We start from the raw sequence: 19,777 nt of genomic DNA, 5'->3' as shown, positions 1-19,777 counted from the left end.
ATTAATGAACCGTCTAGTGTCCATTATACGTAACGCGTATCTCTCTCTCTCTCTCTCTCAAAGAGATGAGACGAACTTGACGAAAAAATCGGCCACTTCTAAAATACGAGAGTGCGAATTTCTGCAGCGCAAAATCGCAGACACCTCGAGAAACGATAATTGCTCGGAGAGATAAGAACGGAGATTGTTAATTGGCGCGCGACACCGGCGTTTTATCATTTTATCCAAGAGCGCCTTAAACCTCGAGCTAATCCCGAGTTGTAACTCTATCTCCGAGCGAGATATTGAATCGCAGCCTGACCGCCTTTCGGTCTCCCGCGCGAAGCAATTTGCCGGATAATTATTACAGCGATATGGAAATCGTAAGGATATCATTAGCGGATTGCACACTAATCCGCGGCCGGCCTTTAGCTCACTTCGGCGAACGTCGTGCAAACAGGATTGTTCTCTCAGAGACTCAGCGGGATCACAACGAGGACGAGGGTCCCGGCTCGTCCTAAAATCGAAGAGTGAGAAAATGCGGGCTGACTCGTCCCTCGTGCCAATCGGCGAGAGCCTTGCGAGGAAGAACACGGCGCGCCATTTGAATAATTTCACAGGAAATTACCGCTTGACACTGGTTGCTCCTAGATCTTGGAGGATAACGGTCTTCCGACTCTATTTGCCGAGAAAGGCAGAGGGACAGAGAGAGAGAGAGAGAGAGAGAGAGAGAGAGAGAGACAGATAGTGGCAGAGAAAGAGGGAGAGAGAGAGAAGGGAGGCAGAGTCTCCATTATAAAGGCGAATATTAAAATTCGAAGGCGGACCACATCGTTCCGATAAAAACGCAATATCGTAACGAGAGAAATAGCCATCCAATGTATAGTCATCAGCCGATCCCTGAAAGGGATTGCGATACGCGCGGCAAAAAGTTGGGTAACGAGTGAGGTAATTACAGCAGCGTGCGGAAAATCGCGTACCATCCCGCGCCAAATCCTGGCTTTGTAATTCAAAAGCGGACTCCATAATATCGTCGTCGTATTCGAAAGCGCTCAAGAACGCGATGCCGTCACCGCGATGTCGCTTCGTTATGCGTTTCGATGTTTTCGCGAATCATGCAAATGCACGGAGCGCGTGCTGCACAAAGGGAAAAGGGGTTTTACTTGCCGCCATACCCGACGCGCGGACATTGATTCGTGCGTAACATAATCCGGCGGCTCGGAAACACAAATGAGAGTGAGCGCGACTGAAATGAAGGATGTATATATATATATATATATATATATAAATAAACGAATAAAGATAGAAAAATATACATAAAGAAGGAAAAGAATGGCTCACGGGACGAGCAGAGGGAGAAAGAGGAGGAAGAGGAAGAAGCGAAGAGAAGAGAAGGCGCAGGAGGAGAAGAGGAACGGAGGGAGGGAAGGTATGACAATGGGTGGTAGTCGGGGTTGGTGTGCTCGAGGGCTGGCGTTTATTAAATCAACAAAAGCCCCTCGGGGGATGGTTTTCAGATGCGAGTAGTACATCTGCTACAGAAAGCTTTCCGTCGTACTTGTCCCTCCTGCCTGCCTGCCCGCCCATCCACCCCCTGCTTCTCGTTCTCTCTGTTTCTCTGCCTCTCTCTCTCTCTCTCTCTCTCCCTCCCTCTCCCTCTCCCTCTCGCCCATCTCCGTCTGTCGCTCGTTCTCCGCTCTGTGCTTCCTCCTTCGTGTTACACTTTGCGGTTTGTTCCGACTGGCGATTACGACGGCGATAAGAGGGGAAAGATTCGACCCCACGGAAAACCTGTCGGGTAGTCAAAACCAGAAGTAGCGAGGCGCCCCTAATGAATTACTGCGGATTTCAAGACGTCTTCCTGTCTACCACCGGCCGGCCTCTTTCTCCGCTCGCTTTTCATCCTCGTTGAACTTGTCGCTAATATCTCAAGCCTGCTTCTTGCGGCGTTATTCGACGCCTTTTCACACTTTATCGCGCCGGCGCGTTTGTTCGTGCGTCTCCGGCGTTACCGTCGAGACTACTCAAATTACGTGTGTGGTCATGATTTATTTATTTACATATATGTCCGCCGTATACACATGACATATATCATATTTTATATAGTGTTCCAACCGCAGTATGCACGCGTTGGCAAATAATCCAGTCCGCAAAAAGGATGTATCGTGCTTGAAAAAAAAATATATATATATATATACATATATATATATATATATTTCGCCAGCATAATAAAATTACATTGAAAGCAACGTACGTATACGCGCAATTTTATATTCCGCATAACGCTCATTAGGAGGCAACGTGGAGCAACGGTGGTGAGGGGAAAAATGCGAAAGCGCGGTACAAATATCAGCTCCGTCCGATAAAATCCATTTTCCCATGGGCGCGCTCGTTTGGATTACTCTTTCAATTCGATATCCTTCTGAGAACGCATTAATAACGTGTACGCGGAAAACCAATTAAACGAATATCAATTACGCGCAGTGGCGCGCCGACGACTCGAGCCTACGTGCATATTATGTACACCTGTAAGTGCATATATGCGCGCGCGCGCGAGCACACACACACACACACACAAACGCTCGCACCTGTCATTTTATTTTTATAACGTGCAAGCGCGGGGAGGGGCGGTCCGATATAAATATTTCCCGCCGCGACTGCGAACGATTCTTCGATCGGTCGGCGCGACAGTAAAATAACGCGGACATCGAGTACGCCGGACACGTCGTTATTAATGCGCCGCCCATTTCCTGTCGCCGCAAATTATTATCCGCATTATCGCTATATCGTCGCTACAGCGAAACGTGTTTACACCGTGGCATCGGGACAAATCGATAGCCGCGCGCGCGCGTTGTTCCTCAGTTCTGCGAGTAAACAGATCCGAATCTTCGCTCGTACATTTGTGGTGGCCGCCGTCGCCGCTTGCCCCCCCCCCCGCCCCCCTCTCTGTCACCACGCGCAGAGAGTGCGGTCGGGAAATCGATGTAATCCTGATGCGAACGCAATTTCCGATACCAGTAGTATCACACAGTTAACCACGGGAGAAAAAGCGACACGCACTCTCGCCCGCGTAGCAATTGCCGTAAGACTTCCAACTCGAGCGAGCGTTGCGAGCGTCACGAAGGAGAGAGGGACGATCCACTCGCTGAGAAGCGCAAATGGCTGCTAAGAGGAGGCCCCATACGGGTTGTAACGATCGCGATTCGAACGACTTCTTCGCGGAGGAGAAGGTTTGATTGAATCAACGCGACGACGAGCAGCCAGTCGGCACGCATTTTTGTACGAGAAGGTTACGCATATTTGTTGCGAGGCAAAATTTTCAGTCGCAAGAAGCGCCGACGTTTGGATTGTCGAAACTCGTGCGATTCGTCGCGTCGAATCAAGCGATCTTCTCTTCTCCTCCGTGGCTGGCAACGCGCAAAAGAGCACGGTGCTCGCATCGTCGATGTTGCGATTGCCCGCCCGCGGCGGCGGAACGATACCGCGAGACTCTTCGACGTCGTCGTCGTCGTCCTGAATCGCGTTAATCGCGAGTCGGTGAAATCTCGAGTCTCGCTCAATTAGCGTTACGACTTGAACAGGCGGTAATTATAAGCCCGCTCGCTCGCCGTAACGGCCAGTCGGCTGGCCGGCGCGGCCGGCAGGCAAGATGCTCCACAAAGATGAACCAGGTCGGCTTTTTAGATTTGCTTGAATCTGCGCGTCTTAAGTAGGTTAACCAATTACGGCGAGGAACGAAGTCGGAGAAACCGTCTCTCGTCGGTTGAGTCGGCTGTAGCGGCGAGAATATTATTTAGTTCTTTGACTGTAAAATTGTTAGTCCGCTCTACCGAAGCAATTTGCATGATGACGACCCATTTAACGTTACCGCCAACCGCCCGCTCGTCTCTCGAACGAGCGATCTCGGGCGCATCTTCGCGCGGAAGGTGGCCACGACCGGGGATTCGTATAAGAAGGAAAAAAAGGGAAGCAAGACTTCGAACGGGTTATCGGCTGAGCGAACAGTGTTCGATATTCCGGGTGACGGGAACTTTAAAAATAGGTCACTCCGCGAATAAAACACGGAATATATCTAGTGGAGCTCGCTAATGAGCAATCAAAAAGGCACGAGCGCCGCTCCTTTGCAAGTACTTCTTCTCTTTCTTCCTCTCCCTCCCTCCCCGCCCTCTCTCTCTCTCTCTCTCTCTCTCTCTGTCTCTGTCTCTCTCTTTCTCCCTCTTGAAGGAGAGAGACTCTTACGAGCGACGAGAAGACGTCCAAAACGTGCCACACTCGCGGGACACGGCGAATAAACAGGAAGTGGGCCACGCTCGGGACAAACTAAAAATTGCTCCGGCCTCTCTTCCTGTTCGTCGCTAAACGCAGAGTGCTTCCGGTTCCAATGGGATATCGGGTGACGAAGGGGAAGTGAACGCGCGTCATTGGCAACGGGGGCGAGAGCAGCCTCTCTACGGCGGAGATGAGGTCGCGGCGATTTCGCGGCGCCGCGCCGCGCCGGGAGGTTGCGTAACGCGCCGAGTTGCGTCTTTACGGTCGCGACGGCGATTTAACCGCGTTAATTAGCCGCTACTCGTTGCGTAATATCTTCATCTCTCGCGCGGCGAGAGAAGAAGAGGAAGTCGATGGTTCGTGTTCTCCCTTCTCTCCTCCTCGCTCCTCTCTCTCTCTCTCTCTCTCTCTCTCTCTCTCTCTCTCTCTCTCTCTCTCTCTCTCTCTCTCTCTCTCTCTCTCTCTCTCTCTATCTCTATCTATCTATCTCTTCTTCTGAAAGTCACAGTGCATTTACGCCTCTAGCAGCGATTTCAATCTTAACAAATCCGCCAACAATGGCACCCTTTTTCCCCGCTTCTTCTTCTGCTTTTCACCGTCAATATGGGTGCAGCCGGTGTATACGGGAAAAGAGAAACGGGAGCAAAACGAGAAGCTCGGCTCTCTCGGTCCGGGCTAAAAATACTCCTCCTCTTTTGCCCGCCTCCCTCCTCGTCTTCTCACCCTCGACTACACACATATTCTCTCTTTCTCTCACACACACACACACACACACACACACTCACACTCTCTCTCTCTCTCTCTCTCTCGTTCGCTCGCTCTCTTCTCTCCCCCCTTCCCCCGTCTCCTTTCCTCCTTCGTTATACCGTGCTCTCTTTTTCTGGATCTCTACGCCGCTCGCGCTACTTCGCTCGCAGTCCAGTCGGTTCTCCTCGTCCCTCCTTTGCACCAAACCGCGTCGCTCCGGCTATAAATAAAAAAAGGAAAAAGGAAAGAAACAACGAGAGCACCGCATACGCGATGCGGGTGTCTCGGGAGTAGAATAATTAGAAGCGGTCCTCGGATCGCCCGCGGAAAAGAAAACTCGCGTGCGTTCGTTTCTCATCTCCGTGATGCCGTTTGTTCCTTGTTACAGCGAGCTAGATTTCGTCGGCGCGTCGTTTCCCTTTCTAAATCTCGCAGCATCCTTCAAATCTGTAATATGTTCATGCTGCGCAAGCCGTTTTTATGTGCGTGCAACCGCGCTTGGTTGTATCTCGGCCGAGCGATTCACCTCCGCGTGCAGATCGCGCGTGGAGAATAACTTGTAGTAACAACTTGTTCACGCACGGCTCTCTCTTCGCGAAAATCGCGGCCGTGGCGTGACGATCTCTCGTCGGCATCGAGAAGGTGGCGTTGTTTCTTCGCGGTTGGCGAAGAAACGGAAAAATGCAGCCGGCAGCGGAGTCGGGCGCGAACACACGTACGGCTGTACATCGAAAGTTCAGCAGAGTTGGCGTGAAATTAGCGTAGCCAGCTTGCGCGCTGGCGCGTGCGTAAATTGCGTGCACAAGGATCATTCGCGGCAGCAACAACTTTACCCCCGACCCCGCCTCGCGCGACGATGTGTGTGCGCGCCGCTCGCCCTGGCGTCTAGCGAAGTCTGCTTCACCTCCGGCGAAGTTCCAAGACATTCTGTCAGCGATGTCTAAACGCGGCGAACTTGCCGCGAAATCTATGGTGTATTGTGTGTGTGTGTATGTGTGTGTGTGTGTTCGCCGCGCATAAAGTTATATTAGATATCCCTCGCTGCTTTCTCTCTCTCTCTCTCTCTCTCTCTCCCCCTCTCTCTCCCTCGCGCTCATAATCAGCGCTCGGTACGCGCGCTGATGTTGGCTGCTCGCTCGCTCGCGTAGAGGCTCGCTTTTTCCTCGATAGCCGATGGGGCGGCGCGGACGCATCGATCAACGTCGCTGCAACCGTTGAGTCGAGTCAATATGCTTATTTCCGTAGCCGAGCCGAAGGAGGAACGGAATAGCCGGGGAGAGTATAAGCGAATTTACCGGGTCGGTCGAAAGGTCCGGTTCGACCTTTCGGTCAAACTCGACTTGATTGCATCCTCGGAATGGAACTGAAAGGATCGCTCTCGTCGATCGGGCAATCGTTATCGTTGTCTGCGATCCTTCCCGCCAAATCTTGCCCGACGCCACGGCCTGCCTGTTACGCTCCCACCGTGAGCTCTGGTCTACAATAGGTGATTGAAGCTGTAAGCTGTAAGAAATTAAGCAACGGCGGGTCGATTATATTCTTCTCACATTCAACTTGTAATTGGTTAATTTCTTATAGCTTAAAGCTTCAATCACCTGTTGTAGACCAGGAGACTAAGAGTGGCCGATTACGCGGCGGCCGCAATAATCGCACCGTGAACCTCTCTCGCCCGAGCCAATCTTTTTCCCACGTACCTTTTTGCGCTTTTCCGCTGACAATTTGACGGCACGGCGACGAGAGATGCATCGTGAAATTTCGCGCCTCGTTTTACGGCGGAATCGCCGGTCATTAGTGCGTCTATCTTAGCGCGAGCGCATATTCGCGCCGTAGTGTGAACCGTTGCCTCCACCGGGAGATATTTTTGGGCCGCCCTATACGCGCTACACGATGATTCACGCAACGGGAGAGGCTCTCAAACTCTCCAAGGAGGCTCTACAGATAGAGAGCCGAGGGTCTCAAAGATGGATCGAGTGCCGTGTGAGCGCGGCCTTCCCCCCCCTCCTCTCTCTCTCTCTATCTCTCTCTCTCTCTCTCTATCTCTGTCTCAAGTCGAAGCACGTTCGCGAAATAGCGCACACGATCTCTTTAAACAATGTTTACCCCGGTGGGCCAGCGCCCATCGTTGCTCCAGGAGCTGTCGCTGACGAGGGGAATCATTTTTTCCTGTCGGTTGTGCGGGTGGTGTAAGAAGAGCGGGAGGGTCGGTCTATTAGCATACGGGAATAGGGAAACTTTGGCGCACGCTAGAGCGGCTGTTGGCCCGCCGACAACGCTTGGTTTCGCCGGTTACGGTTTGGGATCGGCCGAATAGCCCGAACTTTCGACGTGTATCATCGCGGCTGAATAAAAGCCGGCGAGGGAGAACATATTACGGGGAACATATTGCCGTAATAATCCCGCGCGGCGCGCGTACGAAATAAAAATCTGAATATCGATCGGCGCTCTTTGTCGGCAGAAATAATTCATCGCGACCGAGGACGATTTTTGCATCGACATTATTGACGGCGAATATATGTATATCGACGACACGGGGTGGGTGTGTGTGTGTGTGTGTGTGTCACGTCGCCCCTTCCCCGCGCCTTAAATATTCTTATAATGAAAGAAGAGCATCGCCGGGGGGAGGGGGCGGGGGAAAGGCATGCGCCGCTTCGCGACCGCGGCGCGTCGAAACGTCGGACGTCGGCGACATTTTTCTTTTTTCGACGGTAACGAGATTAAACGTACGACTCGACTCTTTCGTTAGGAATGTTTCTTCGTATTCCCGATGAATCATAGGAAGAGAAATAGGCCGAGTACAATGTTACTTTCAACAAAATTTATTTGTCTCACAATTTAGATTCAAGTGAACCAATTGTGTCCCGTTCGGCAATGTCCCAACAGGTTCTATTGTTTGCACGATGGGACGTGTATGTTAGTAACGACCCCCGTTAGTAACGAGAGGGTTAGTAGTCGAGACGTTCCGAATGAGAAATCGCACTCGCGTCTCTCGTTCCGCTCTCGACGGGCGGAGAAATCTCATGCTTCCTGGATCGCGCGCACAAAGACCCTGATAAGATTCTCCTCGTTATCTGTGACGTAACTTCCTCTATAGCCTTGAAAAAGATATTTGTTCGCCATTAGCGTGTAACGTCTGCCGTGCATTAGCGATGCTATTATTATCGTGTTTACTTTGCAGATACGCGGAGTAACAACGCCGCGTCCCTTTGTTCCTCCTCGTGGATACGTGGCGCGCGAGCTCGTAACTGAGCAAAATGCGTGTTTATTCCGGCCCCCGGTTCAATTATGGCCGTTTCTGAATGTCTATTTGCTCGACACTGCCGCTTTAGTCAAGGCTTACGCGCGCGTTCTTCGTTTTCGAGGCGGCCGGAAGAAAAGGAGGAAGAAAGGAAAGAGATTCTCGCGCGCGCGAGGATCCGAGCGCGGCTGAGCGACTGGATACGGAAATCACGCCTGCGAAGGGAGAGAAAGAGAGCGAGGAAGGGAAAATGGGGGGCGGGGAACGGGAGGGGGAATACAGGCCGCGTGAGAAAGAGGAGCGCGACGGAAGGAGAAAAAAAATCAAATTAAGTCGACCGTGCCAGCGTTGCCATCAAAGGAAAACAACAACGGCGGCGGTGGCGCGCACGGCAACAATTTTACGATTCGCGTGCGGGCTAAAGGAATGGCGGAAGCGACGTGGCTGGGTGTGGACGTGCGCCTGTGTTGCGTGTGTGTGTGTGTGTGTGTGTGTGCGTGCGTGCGACGAGAAAGCGAGAGGACGGGAACGCGAATTCCATTCCATTAGTCGGCCGTTAACGATCGAACGTGTTCGCTCGGCCGTGTGCACGCAGGATATACGCCTCGGAGAGGTCCTCCTCCGTTGGAGGTCCTGCGGAATGCACAGAGAAAACCCGCCCCGAGCCCCATCCTTCGAGTCTCGCCTCTCGTCGAGCCTCGTTCTTTCCGCGATTTCTCCCCGGCGCGGGCGCGGCGGCGATTTTCCATTACGTCTCGTCGCCACTTTTGTTCCGCTCTGCTCGCTTTCGAGCCCTTTCGAACTTGCTGCGCGTGCGGTCGTCCGCCTCGGGTCTCGGCCTGAAAAACTCACCTACGCCCTTTATTTAAGCGTCGTGTGCCGAGTCTCCCGCCGCGCGGCACCTGCCTATTTTCCTGATTTCTCGCGCGTCGTGCGCGCCTCCTCCTCCCCCTCTTCCTCCTGCTCTCCTCCTGCTCTTCTCGCGCGAGATTGCATTCCTCCGAGATGCGTCTTCTGGCGCAGCCGCGGCTCGCTGCGCGGGCCATCGAACTTACGACGGCGATAAAATTTCACGGACTTTACGAGGCCGCGGTGGGCATGAAGCGCCGAAAGCGCACGTTCGTCAGGTCGCGCCGATAGAACTCGCGCGTCTTCTCTTCCGAGAGCGGCCGAGGGGACTCGTGTCATCCCGCTCTCTTTTCCTCGCTTTCTCCTTTCAGCCAGACCGAAGGAACCGGCAACCGAAGGAAAATCGATCTCGCCGCTCGCCGCTCGGCGATCATCCATCCGTCCGTCGAGCAACACATTCTTCTCTCTATTACTCGCGGCACTCGCGCGTGAAACGCTCTCCTCGTTCACGACGGCCTCGGCTCACAAGAGAGCGCAATTTCACTCGGCGAACTACGACGACGTAGCGCGGCGGCGCTGCGAAGACAATTCGACGAAAGGGCGAAACGCCCGCGGGCCGAGGGAGCCGCGCGTGCGGCCGACCCTATCCTCTCCTCTCCTCTCCGCTCCTCTCCTCTCCTTTTCCTGTGCTCTCTCATATCGCGTCCTCCGCCGGTCGCGGTTTCTCGTGCCTCTCCGCCGGTGCCTGGAAATTGAATTTCGGCGGCGCGCGCGGCTTTCTAATTCGAGTTTGAGGTTTCTCGCGGAACGCTCGTACGTTCGCAAAACGACCGAGATCAGGCTCCAACGGCGGGGATTTATTCGACTTCGCGATGGAAGAAAGGGATGGCGGCGGCGGCGGCGGCGGCGGCGGCGGTGGCGGCGGTGGCGGCGGTGGCGACTGCTGCTGCCAGCAGGAGGCGGGGGCGAAGGGTGAGAACGAAGGGTCGCGACCACAGACAGCAACCGAAAGCGCGAAACTATGGGGACTAACTGGTGGCAAGACGGGGGAACCGAGCCGGGGGGAGGGGGCGGCTGCGAGGGATTTATGGACCAACGGAGACTTACGACACCTGTTTGTACGTACGCAGGGTGTCCTGTCGGACGGTGAGGACGGGAAGAGGGGGGAAGCAGCCATGCGTAGGCTGACTGAATAAAGCTCGCAGTCGCGCTGTGAAACGAACGGTGAATTAGCGAAATGGATGGTGACTCGTCGCGTTCTGCGACGAGCGAACGAGTATTATGCGCCGGAGGCACGAGAGGATAACAGTCAGGATCCCGCAAGGGAGCTCCCACGTTGATGAAAAGTTTCGATCGCGCGGAGCCCATCCGCATTCGAGGCACAGCTTTTTCTTCGCCCCTCTCTCTCTCTCTCTCTCTCTCTCTCTCTCATCCGGTCAGCAACGGCACACCCCGGCGTACGTATAGACACACATACGCAAGTCTTCACCGTCGCCACTTGTCGCGCGCGGCGGACGTGCCACGCGCAAAGACATATGAAATTCGCGTCAGGCGCGCCAACGCGGTCGACTGCGAACGCCGGCGGCGTCATGCGATAATTCCCAACTTCTCCAATTATCGTTTTATCCTCCGTACCCTCCGCCTTGCCCGACTCTCTCTCTCTCTCTCTCTCTCTCTCTCTCTCTATCTCTCTCTATCTCTGTGGCACTTGTACAACTACTACTACTACTACCGCCGCCGCCGCCATTCTATCGCCATTCTACCGCTGTTACCGCGGGCGGGAAAGGAGGTCGAAGAGAATGAACCCGAGGTCGAGGAGAATAAGGCTCGGGCTGACGTAGCCCGAGCGAGAACGTCCGTCACGCGCTCGCGGCCGCAAACCACCGCGGGAGAAATAAGTATTCGCCGTGATCGGAATCGCACGAGCTGCGGAGGGATTTGATCGAATTAAAGTTTCGGCGGTGACGCGCGAAAGCGCTCGGGGAATCGACGCGGGGCCGCGCGGCGCGGAAAGAAGGAGAGCGCGAGGAAGCATCGGGAGATCTCATTAAGGGACGGCGCTGCTGCTGCTGCTGCTGCTGCGCTCGCAGACGATCTCGCGCGTTCTACTCCCGCGGCGTGTACGACTCGAGAGCCCGAAATCATTAAAAGAATCTGGGCCGAGTCTCTCGGCGTCTTCCTCGCGCCGCCACGTTCGCCTCATAGATCGATGCGATCCGCAGGATCGTCCCGCGTTCGACTCGTTGTTTTGTACTTCGCCTCGCATTCGAGGTGTCACGGTCGAGAATCCCCAAGCAATACGGGGTGGATCCTCGGCGTGCTCCGCGGGTCTTTGCGCGACGTTTATCGTAAACCGCATTAACTCGTTAAGAATTGTAATTGAAGGTCCGATCGATGAGATAATATTTCTCAAGATAAAAGACGGCTTCGCGCTGCGAGGTTATTATTATTTTCCAATTATTCGAGGTCCTTCCCTCGGACATTAACGCAAAGCCTACCATTGCGACGTGCTGACACCGGGTTCGTTCACCCTCTGCTTTGAATAATCAATAAATGATAAATTAATGTCGCGTACAGTTAAAAACTCCTAGTAGCCTAGTTGCACAAAATTAAGGCTATTACGCCGGTCCGTGTGTTAAACGGAGCAAAGAGAGCGTCGTTTGTTGAAAGTTTGTTACATAATAAATTTGTTTGCAAATTCTACTACGATCTTGTCACCACCACGTCAGCCGACTTGGCGCGTGTAAAGCAGAATGCCAAAAGCCAAGCGGGCTGCGCGAATCGCGCTCGTGTGTGCAAAAAATCAGCAGCAAATCTGGAATTTCTTACATTTCACGGGACCGACCAAACGTCGCGGTCGCGGTCGCGGTCGCGGTCTCGATCGCTGTCGAAGACAGAGCGAGCACCTTCGCGCGGAAAGCCGCCGTGACGGAAGAAAGCGGCGGGAATGAAGCAAACGCGCACGGCACTCACCGATCAGCTTGCCGAACTGCGCCGGGGGCTTCCACTCCGGGTAATGCCGCGGGAATCGCGCCCTCGACCAGTAGGTCCTCAAGGTAACCTTGTAGAGTGCCAGTTTGTCCTGCTTGTCCTGCTTCTCCTGCCGGTCCTGGGCGTACGAGCCGCACTGGCCATGGACGGAGAGGTAACGCGTGGCCAGCAGGAGCAGCAAGAGCACCGACCATCGGTGCCACGTGTCTCGGAACATCTGCGGACACACACACACACACATACACGTGCAGACGGAGGAGCCTGTCGCGGGGCGGCGGCGGGGGGGGGGGCGAGGGGGCACGCGCCGCGAAGAAATCACGAAAATCGCGCCGGCTGCGATTATCCCGCCGCTGCATGCGGCATGCGACATGCGACACGCGCATGCGCTAATGCGCTTTATGCGCTTCGCATACCGAGCCGAGCGGCGGCGGCGCGTGGAATTCGACGCACGCTCGCGCGCGCGCGCCGCTTTTCTCGAGCGTGTCGCTTGACGTGCAGCCCTTTGACGTCGCAGCTGGACTCGCTCGTGCGATTTTCAGCGCCTTACGCTTCGCCCGCGATAACTGTGTGTGGTGGCAAGCCTTTAGCCGTCCGCTGCTCCAACTTGTGTCATTTGCGGCGGGGAACATTTTCCACGCTGCCTTGGCGGCTGGAATCTGCCGCGGGCTCGCTCGAGGCTTAAGGCTTACGACTTGAGGCGGCGGCAGACGCTTTTAGCCGAAAATGAAGTCGCTCCTGGGCTTGGGAAGGGCAGAGAAGGTTAAAGGCTTACGTTACGCGTGGCTATCGTCGATCTCGGGATCGACACGGGATTGACCGCTCGTTTTTCCCGATGAAGCTTTCGGCAGCGCTTTTGCTGCTCGTGGGCTTGCGCGGTGATCGGGTCGTGATAGACAGTTACAGCGATCACACGGTTAGATATATTGTTCTCTGACGGATACAGTGAATACAGTGTAAAGATGATTACGTTCCTCTTCCGTTTTCCCAGTTTCAGACGTTTTACCTGGCTGTCGCTTTGGTTGTCTCTTCATGACGGATTATACCGCACAGGCTCGCGAGAAACGGCGCGCAATCGTGGGGTCCGATGAATCGCCAACCTTGTAAAGTTGTGAAATTCGTAGGAAGTTGCGCGGGGACTTTTTACGCCGACGTATGTATATTACGCTAATTTTCAACGTGAGCTTCAACGATTCACTAGGCTAAAAATCAGCAGAGCCTCCTTAATCATCCCCCATCGGGTATCCGGATAGATTATTATATGATGCCATACGAGATATAATACGATATGATGTAACCCGATACGATATAACGTAATATGATATGACACGGCACACGATATGAAAACTGGGCGGGATTGTGAAAGTGACAGATTAGCCGAGTAAAATCAACAGTCACAACTTTGGTTTGTCTCGTCGTGACGAATTAGCGCGCAGGCTCGTGAGAAACGGGACGCAATCGTAGGGTCCGACGAATCCTCAACTTCGTAACGTTGAAACTCGTAGGAAATCGCGGGGACTTGATGCCGACGTATGTATATTACGCTAATTTTCAACGTGAGCTTCAACCGATCACTAGACTAAAAAATCAGCAACTTCCTTAATCATCCCCTCATCGGGTATCCGGATATATTATTGTATGATGCCACACGAGATATACTATATCAATGATCAAAAAGTATCCGAACTTAATTTAAAAAAATCAAAATTACAATTCAATCGTGAGAATTCTTATAGTCTCCGTTTCAGCGATTTTTCTTCGATGTCCTCAATCGATTCGAATTCGCTGTGCGCGAAGTGGTTTTTTCAGCAGGGAGAACAGGAAAAAGTCGCAGGGGGCCATGTCTGGTGAATACGGTGCTTGCGGAGCTCAACTTCGTTGAGCTTTTTGTCAGAAATTCACGGACGAGTATCGAAAGGTATGCGATGGTGCGTTGTGTCGTGATGCAAAATCCACGAGTTGTTTTCCCACAATTTTTTTCCGGATTGTCGTTTCTTACGGATTGTGCGCTGGCATGATCCAAATGCTGGCATATTCCAACTTCATCTCTCGCACAGTCAATCGACGATTTTAGAGCACCAAAATTCCTTCACTTTCTCAATGTGAGCGTCATCCGTTGCCGTTGATGGTCCTCCAGAGCGTAGATTGTCTTCAACGGATTCTCCTTTTTCTTGAAACTTCTTGAACCACTCAAACGTACCACTTGTTTTCGATAAACAGCATCATCGCCATAAGCTGTTCGCAACATTTTGAATGCGTTTGTGAACGCAATTTCGTTCGCGACACAAAATTTCAAACAAATTCTTTGCTCCATGTTTCTCGCCATCGTCAAAATCGCCGTGCACAACAAACAATCTTCACTGACACAAACAACTGCCACTTTCAAACGGCTTGAAGGAACGCCGTGATGATTTTTTCACCAAATGTGGAAGGACACGTGTACCAACTTAGGAAAGCAAGCGGATTTGATTTACAGTTTACCCGCGATTTTTAAAAGACAAAGTTCGCATACTTTTCGATCGCAGTAGTAATAGTAGATACGATATAACGCGATATGATATAATATAATATGATACGACGCGACACACGATATGAAAACTGCGGGCTTGTCAAAGTGACACAGATTAGCCGAGAGTAATCAACGAGAGTCACACAACGCGTATATACACGGCTATGCGGCGTCGACGCGAACGGCCAGAAAGACTAGCGAGTTTTGGTTCCCGTCGGATCTAATTCCTAACAAATGGAAGTTTCATCGAGGAGAGAGGCTCAGCGTACAACGAGACCCGCATGGGAAACGGTGGGTGGAGCGAGACTCACGTCGGCGTCACAGCGAGCACTCTTTGCTGGTGTAAAAATCGAGAATCCTCGCGCACCCTCGCGAGCCGATGCGCGCAGTCGTTGTAAAAATAACGCTGAGCGCGGGGACCATAAATCACGGTTCATATCGGCGTCGCGCGCGCGCGCCCTTCGTCGTGTAACGGCGCATTCGAAAGAACGGATTTAAAGCGACACCGTGACGCGAATTAAGAGTTACATATACATGGAGTCGCCGTTTGCAGCAGTCGAGTCCCCTCCGTCTCGACGCGATTCACCCCTCACTCCGCTCCCGCTGCGATGACAATCGTGACGTTAACTTTTGTTTGCGTTTCGATATCTAATATCGAAGATGAAAAAGTTGCAAGGTGACGAAACGAGGTTTGCCAAGCGTGAGAGAAGAATTTGCGATTAAAGGAAAATGGGAAACTTCCCCAAAGCGGCCTGCGCGAGAAAGAGAGAGGGGAGTGAGAGAGAGAGGGAGAGGGGGTGTGGTATCAAGGGGAGATAAAGAATTGCGAGAGAAAGAGGGGGAAAGAGGAGCGGAAGAAAGAGGAGGGCAGGAGAGCGGTCACTTCTGATAGTAATTTTTGCCATTATCACTGAACGATACCGCCGGGAGAAATAAAGTTTGTCCGTTTTCGAGGGCCGGGGACCGTGAAATGGAATAAAGCGCGAGAGCGAACGCGATTCATCACGCAGCGCGAGCGCGTCGAGCGTCATCTGATACACAGCCGTCGGTATCGGGGGGAACGTCGCCGCGCGTTTTAACATCGAGTCTATTGGCAGCGAGCCATTTTGCATGCATTTCGGGCAACGCGCGCTATCGAGGAACCGCGAAGTGCGCTCGCGGCGGCGACGCGCGTGTCCTGTTGTGTCTCTGTCGCGTTCGTCCATGTTAAGACCATATCACACTAGCGACTCGCGGTTGCGACTGCGATTTCTTGTTTTCCGATCAGACTTGCGATTGGCGATCACGACTGCGGCTAAATACCGTTAACATACTGTCGCACGTACGATCCCAGAGCAGGGGTTCACATTCTACGAGATCTACTAGATAATAGTCCATCTCCTTGTTAAATTGTTTTGACGTTTGAAAAAGAATATATAACACATGAAACAACACTAAATATAACCTTGTTCTAATGATCACCGACTTCTGCATACTATTAAATAAATGTGATTATACGGAGTTCCGTGATTGGTTGCGACTGCGACTGAGACTCGAAAAATGGACAGCCGTCCAAACGATAGTCGCGAGTCGCTAGTGTGATACGGCTATTAGGAGCTTCGGCGAAAGTTCGGCCGCGCCGCGCCGATGATTTCACAGGCTCAACAGATGACCGATTTGTAATCGGATTACTCGGAAGTTGGCGGAAAGCGGCGGCGGAGGACAACAGAGAGCCGGGTATTCGCAGTCGGTGCGCGACGCGCGTGTGCTGTTTGATGAAATTTTTCGGGAAATCCTACTCGAAGCGAGCCGGGAATACCGCCGCGCGCTCGCCTGCTCGGAATCGCGCAGAACAGCTCGACAGCGAATGCTCGACTCTCAAACTTGGAGCGGGTTCTTCGGGTCCATGCCCGGGCCGCTGACATAAGTTTCAATCGATCATAGCGAACTCGTGCAGTACCGCGGACAGTAGAGTGTGCTCGTCAGGTGCACTCTTCGATTCCGAAGGAAAATACTTCGCTCTGTGTGACTGAGAAATCGTCGCAGTCTCGAGTGACTCAGTCGCTCCTGTGCTTTTCTGTCGCGAGGGAATCTCGCTCGCGAAGAAATTTTGAGCGCAAGAGCAACGGAATTTCGGCTTCGGCGAAAGAGATTGAGAGCACACGAGAGAAGAAACTCGGCTGCAAGCCCGGCCCGAACGTTGCCGCATCGCTGACGTAATCGCGACATCTTCGCGGGGCTTAGGCCGCCGGTATAATAATCCCGTTGCTCCCGCTTCCGCGGAACAAACAAACGGCCGGGGACAAATAAGAATAACGCGCGCGCGCGCGCGCGGTTCTCTCTCGGCTGTCGAGAGACAGACGACGCGGGCCAACTAACGACGCCGTGTACGCGTACGTGATAGCTCGTTAAGATCGTATCACACTAGTGACTCACGACTGCGTGGCTGCCGATTGCGATTCTTCCTTGACCAATCAGAAAGCAACGACTCGCGGCTGCGACTCACGACAACGTCGTTTCGACGGCTTTCTGACTGGTCTTGAGGAAGAATCGCAATCGCAGCCGCAGCCGCGCAGTCGCGAGTCGCCAGTGTGATACGCGCATTAGGCGACGAGCGCGAGGCGCGAACAATAATCCAGGCCGGCGTTGCGAAGGCGAGCGTGCGCGGCTTACGAACTGTGTATTGTTGAGCAGTTTCGCGTTGGTAGCCCGGTTTCGGCGCGGTAAACAAGATTGATCCGCGAGCGGCTCGGCTCGCGGCCGACAGAGAGAGAGAGAGAGAGAGAGAGAGAGAGAGGGAGAGGGAGAGGGAGAAGAGGGAGGGGGCGGGGGAGAGAGAACGATAGAAGGTTGCGGGAGGCGCGCGGGAGCTACTGAATAATTCAGGACCGCCGAGGGTCCGGCGGGGGTCCCGGGCTGATTTTACATGAGCGCAATCAAAGGGATAACGCGATATTACCGCGCCGACCGCGCAAAGGGCGTGTGCGGCGGCGGCGGCCTTTTCCGCGCCCTTGGCCGTCCTCGTCCTCGCAAACGTCGTGTTTCCTCCCTCCCTCCCTCCCTCTCAATGTCGATTTCCTTCGCGAGTGACAAGGGGATGAGCGCACTCGGTCGAGCGTTCCGCGCTGATCGTATGATCCGCGTGACGAACGACGAGCCTTCCGTCGCGAAGGAAGGAGGCACGTACGGCGGTGGCGGTGGCGGCGGCCGTTCATGAGCCGCATAAATTTCACGGTACTTCGGAGCTCGGTAATCTCTCCCGGCCAAAGGTCGGAATCAATCGGCTGTCCTCTTGCCGGGATAATTATGCAAACGGCGACACGCGCGAATGCACACAGTCGCATCCGCGGGCGGTGCGCGATCATATCGCGCGAACGAGCAGCCGCGGCGGCATGCCTCGTGTTTACATATGCAGATGCGCGCGCGAGAACGAGCGAGCGAGCTAGCGTGCGTGAGTGAGCGAGTGAGTGAGTGAGTGCGCGCGCGCGCGCGCGCGCGCTTAAAATTCAAATCGCGTCCGAATCGCTTCCGAACAGTCGCCGTCGCCGCTGCTGCCTCGTGTCGCGAATCGCCGAAATTTCACGGCGCGCTGTGACACTCTCGACCCGCTTTTCGGGGCTGACTACTTGGCTCCAAGAAAAATCCCGCGCCGCTTGGAAGCGTTCCAGCGGCCGCGCGAGCCCCGCTGTCCGAAATTGGCGGCCGATCGCGCCGGGGCTGTTTAACATCCGACGGAATATTCTCGCTGGCGTGTCGACATTTTTCGCGCGGTTCGTAAAGAGAGGTTCCCCTGCCCCCGGGCGAAACGTCGGCTGTTGATGACCTTATTATCTTAATTTAGTCATACAGCATGGGGGCTCTCTACGTTGAATGTTTCTTGGGGATCCTTTAATCCCTAAGCCCTTGCGTTCACGCGCGTCACATACACGCTGCCGCCGGGATCCCACGACCCACTTTCTCGCGAAAAAATGTTAAACATTGCATTTTGCAGGGGAGGAATATTTCATGCGGAAAATTGTTTCTCCATAAAGACGTTTGGAGGAACGCGCAAAATTTTCATCGAGCTTACGATGCGAGTTATTAGTGCGAGATATAAAAAAAGCATTGTTATGGAAATATTAGCTGTTTGAGACGTTGACTTTGGGAGCAGCTTCCTCCGCGAGCACAAGTTTAGCCGATAACGGATTTAAGAGACGAGAGCATCCTGCATAATTTATGAATCGTCTTATATCTCGCTGCTGACCTTTCCGACGAGGGAAGGAGGAAGAAAGAGAGAAAGAGAGAGGGAGAGGGAGGAGGGAGAGGCTAAAATGTAAACGGACAGTTAATGAAAAGCATACGGAAAATATTTATATCCTCTGAGCAAAACTTCGCCAACTCGGAGTCGCGAGCGTCTCTCCCCTTCCCCTCTCTGTATACCTTCTTCCTATCGCAGCGGTGCAACGAGAGCATGCTACGGGGGACTTTCATTGTTTCCGATTCGGTATTGATCACGAAGCTGCGCGATTATTAAGAATCCGAAGCCGAGAAACGCGTGATTCGGCCCGGCCCGGGCATTATCCGCCGTTCGCTTCGTGAGTTGACCAGATTTGCTACTCGACGCAATTACATGGGAAATTTGTTTCGCGCGCTTGCGAGAGAGAGAGAGAGAGAGAGAGAGAGAGAGAGAGGAAAAAAGAGAAAAATATTTCGACAAGTCGTAATTTTCCAGTGTTTCAGAAACGCGCGCGCGTTCAATTCTCCCGATCGCGAGCGCAATTTTCCCGATGTTCCTTTATCTTCCGCGACAAACCTAAAGGGGAGACAAAATAAGCGCGCACGCGCACACCTCGACAGCTCGGATCTCGACGTGTTTCTCCCCCGGCGCGGACGCGCGTCAAACGCGAAACACGGATTGCGAGCGAACGAATCAAGCCTCTTAGCTCGTCGTCGCGAATTCGCGGTTCTCTCGGGAGAGGCGCGTCCTCAATTCCGCGGTGCGAGCGTTGCGTAAAAATCCATAATTATAGTCTCGCTCTCCGCGAGAGAGAGAGAGAGAGAGAGAGAGAGAGAGAGAGAGAGAGAGAGAGAGAGAGAGAGAACTGTTCCATCCGCCTTCCTCTCCTTCTTCCTCTATCTCTCTCGGGCACAACCCGTCGCGCGACGCAGGTCGCAGGGTTCTCCGACTCCGACGGAGTTCCGCTGGAGAATGTTCTTGCGGTCGCGGGGATGCGGGGGGACGG

General features: G+C 53.5%; 1 protein-coding gene across 2 annotated transcripts in view; it reads right to left on the bottom strand.

The window, feature by feature from the left end:
* The window catches only part of LOC105188951 (spondin-2), a 211,683-nt gene that overhangs the window by 188,269 nt on the left and 3,637 nt on the right, over positions 1–19,777 (bottom strand). For both annotated transcript variants that reach the window (XM_011150691.3, XM_011150692.3), the window contains exon 2: positions 12,053–12,287. In XM_011150691.3, coding sequence (XP_011148993.1) covers positions 12,053–12,287 — 235 coding nt within the window. The remainder of the gene's footprint in view (positions 1–12,052; positions 12,288–19,777) is intronic.

The sequence above is a fragment of the Harpegnathos saltator genome, unplaced genomic scaffold (assembly GCF_003227715.2).
Source record: "Harpegnathos saltator strain DR-91 unplaced genomic scaffold, Hsal_v8.6 scaffold224, whole genome shotgun sequence".
NCBI classification, from domain to species: Eukaryota; Metazoa; Arthropoda; class Insecta; order Hymenoptera; family Formicidae; genus Harpegnathos; species Harpegnathos saltator.
This window is presented reverse-complemented; position numbering and strand designations above follow the sequence as displayed.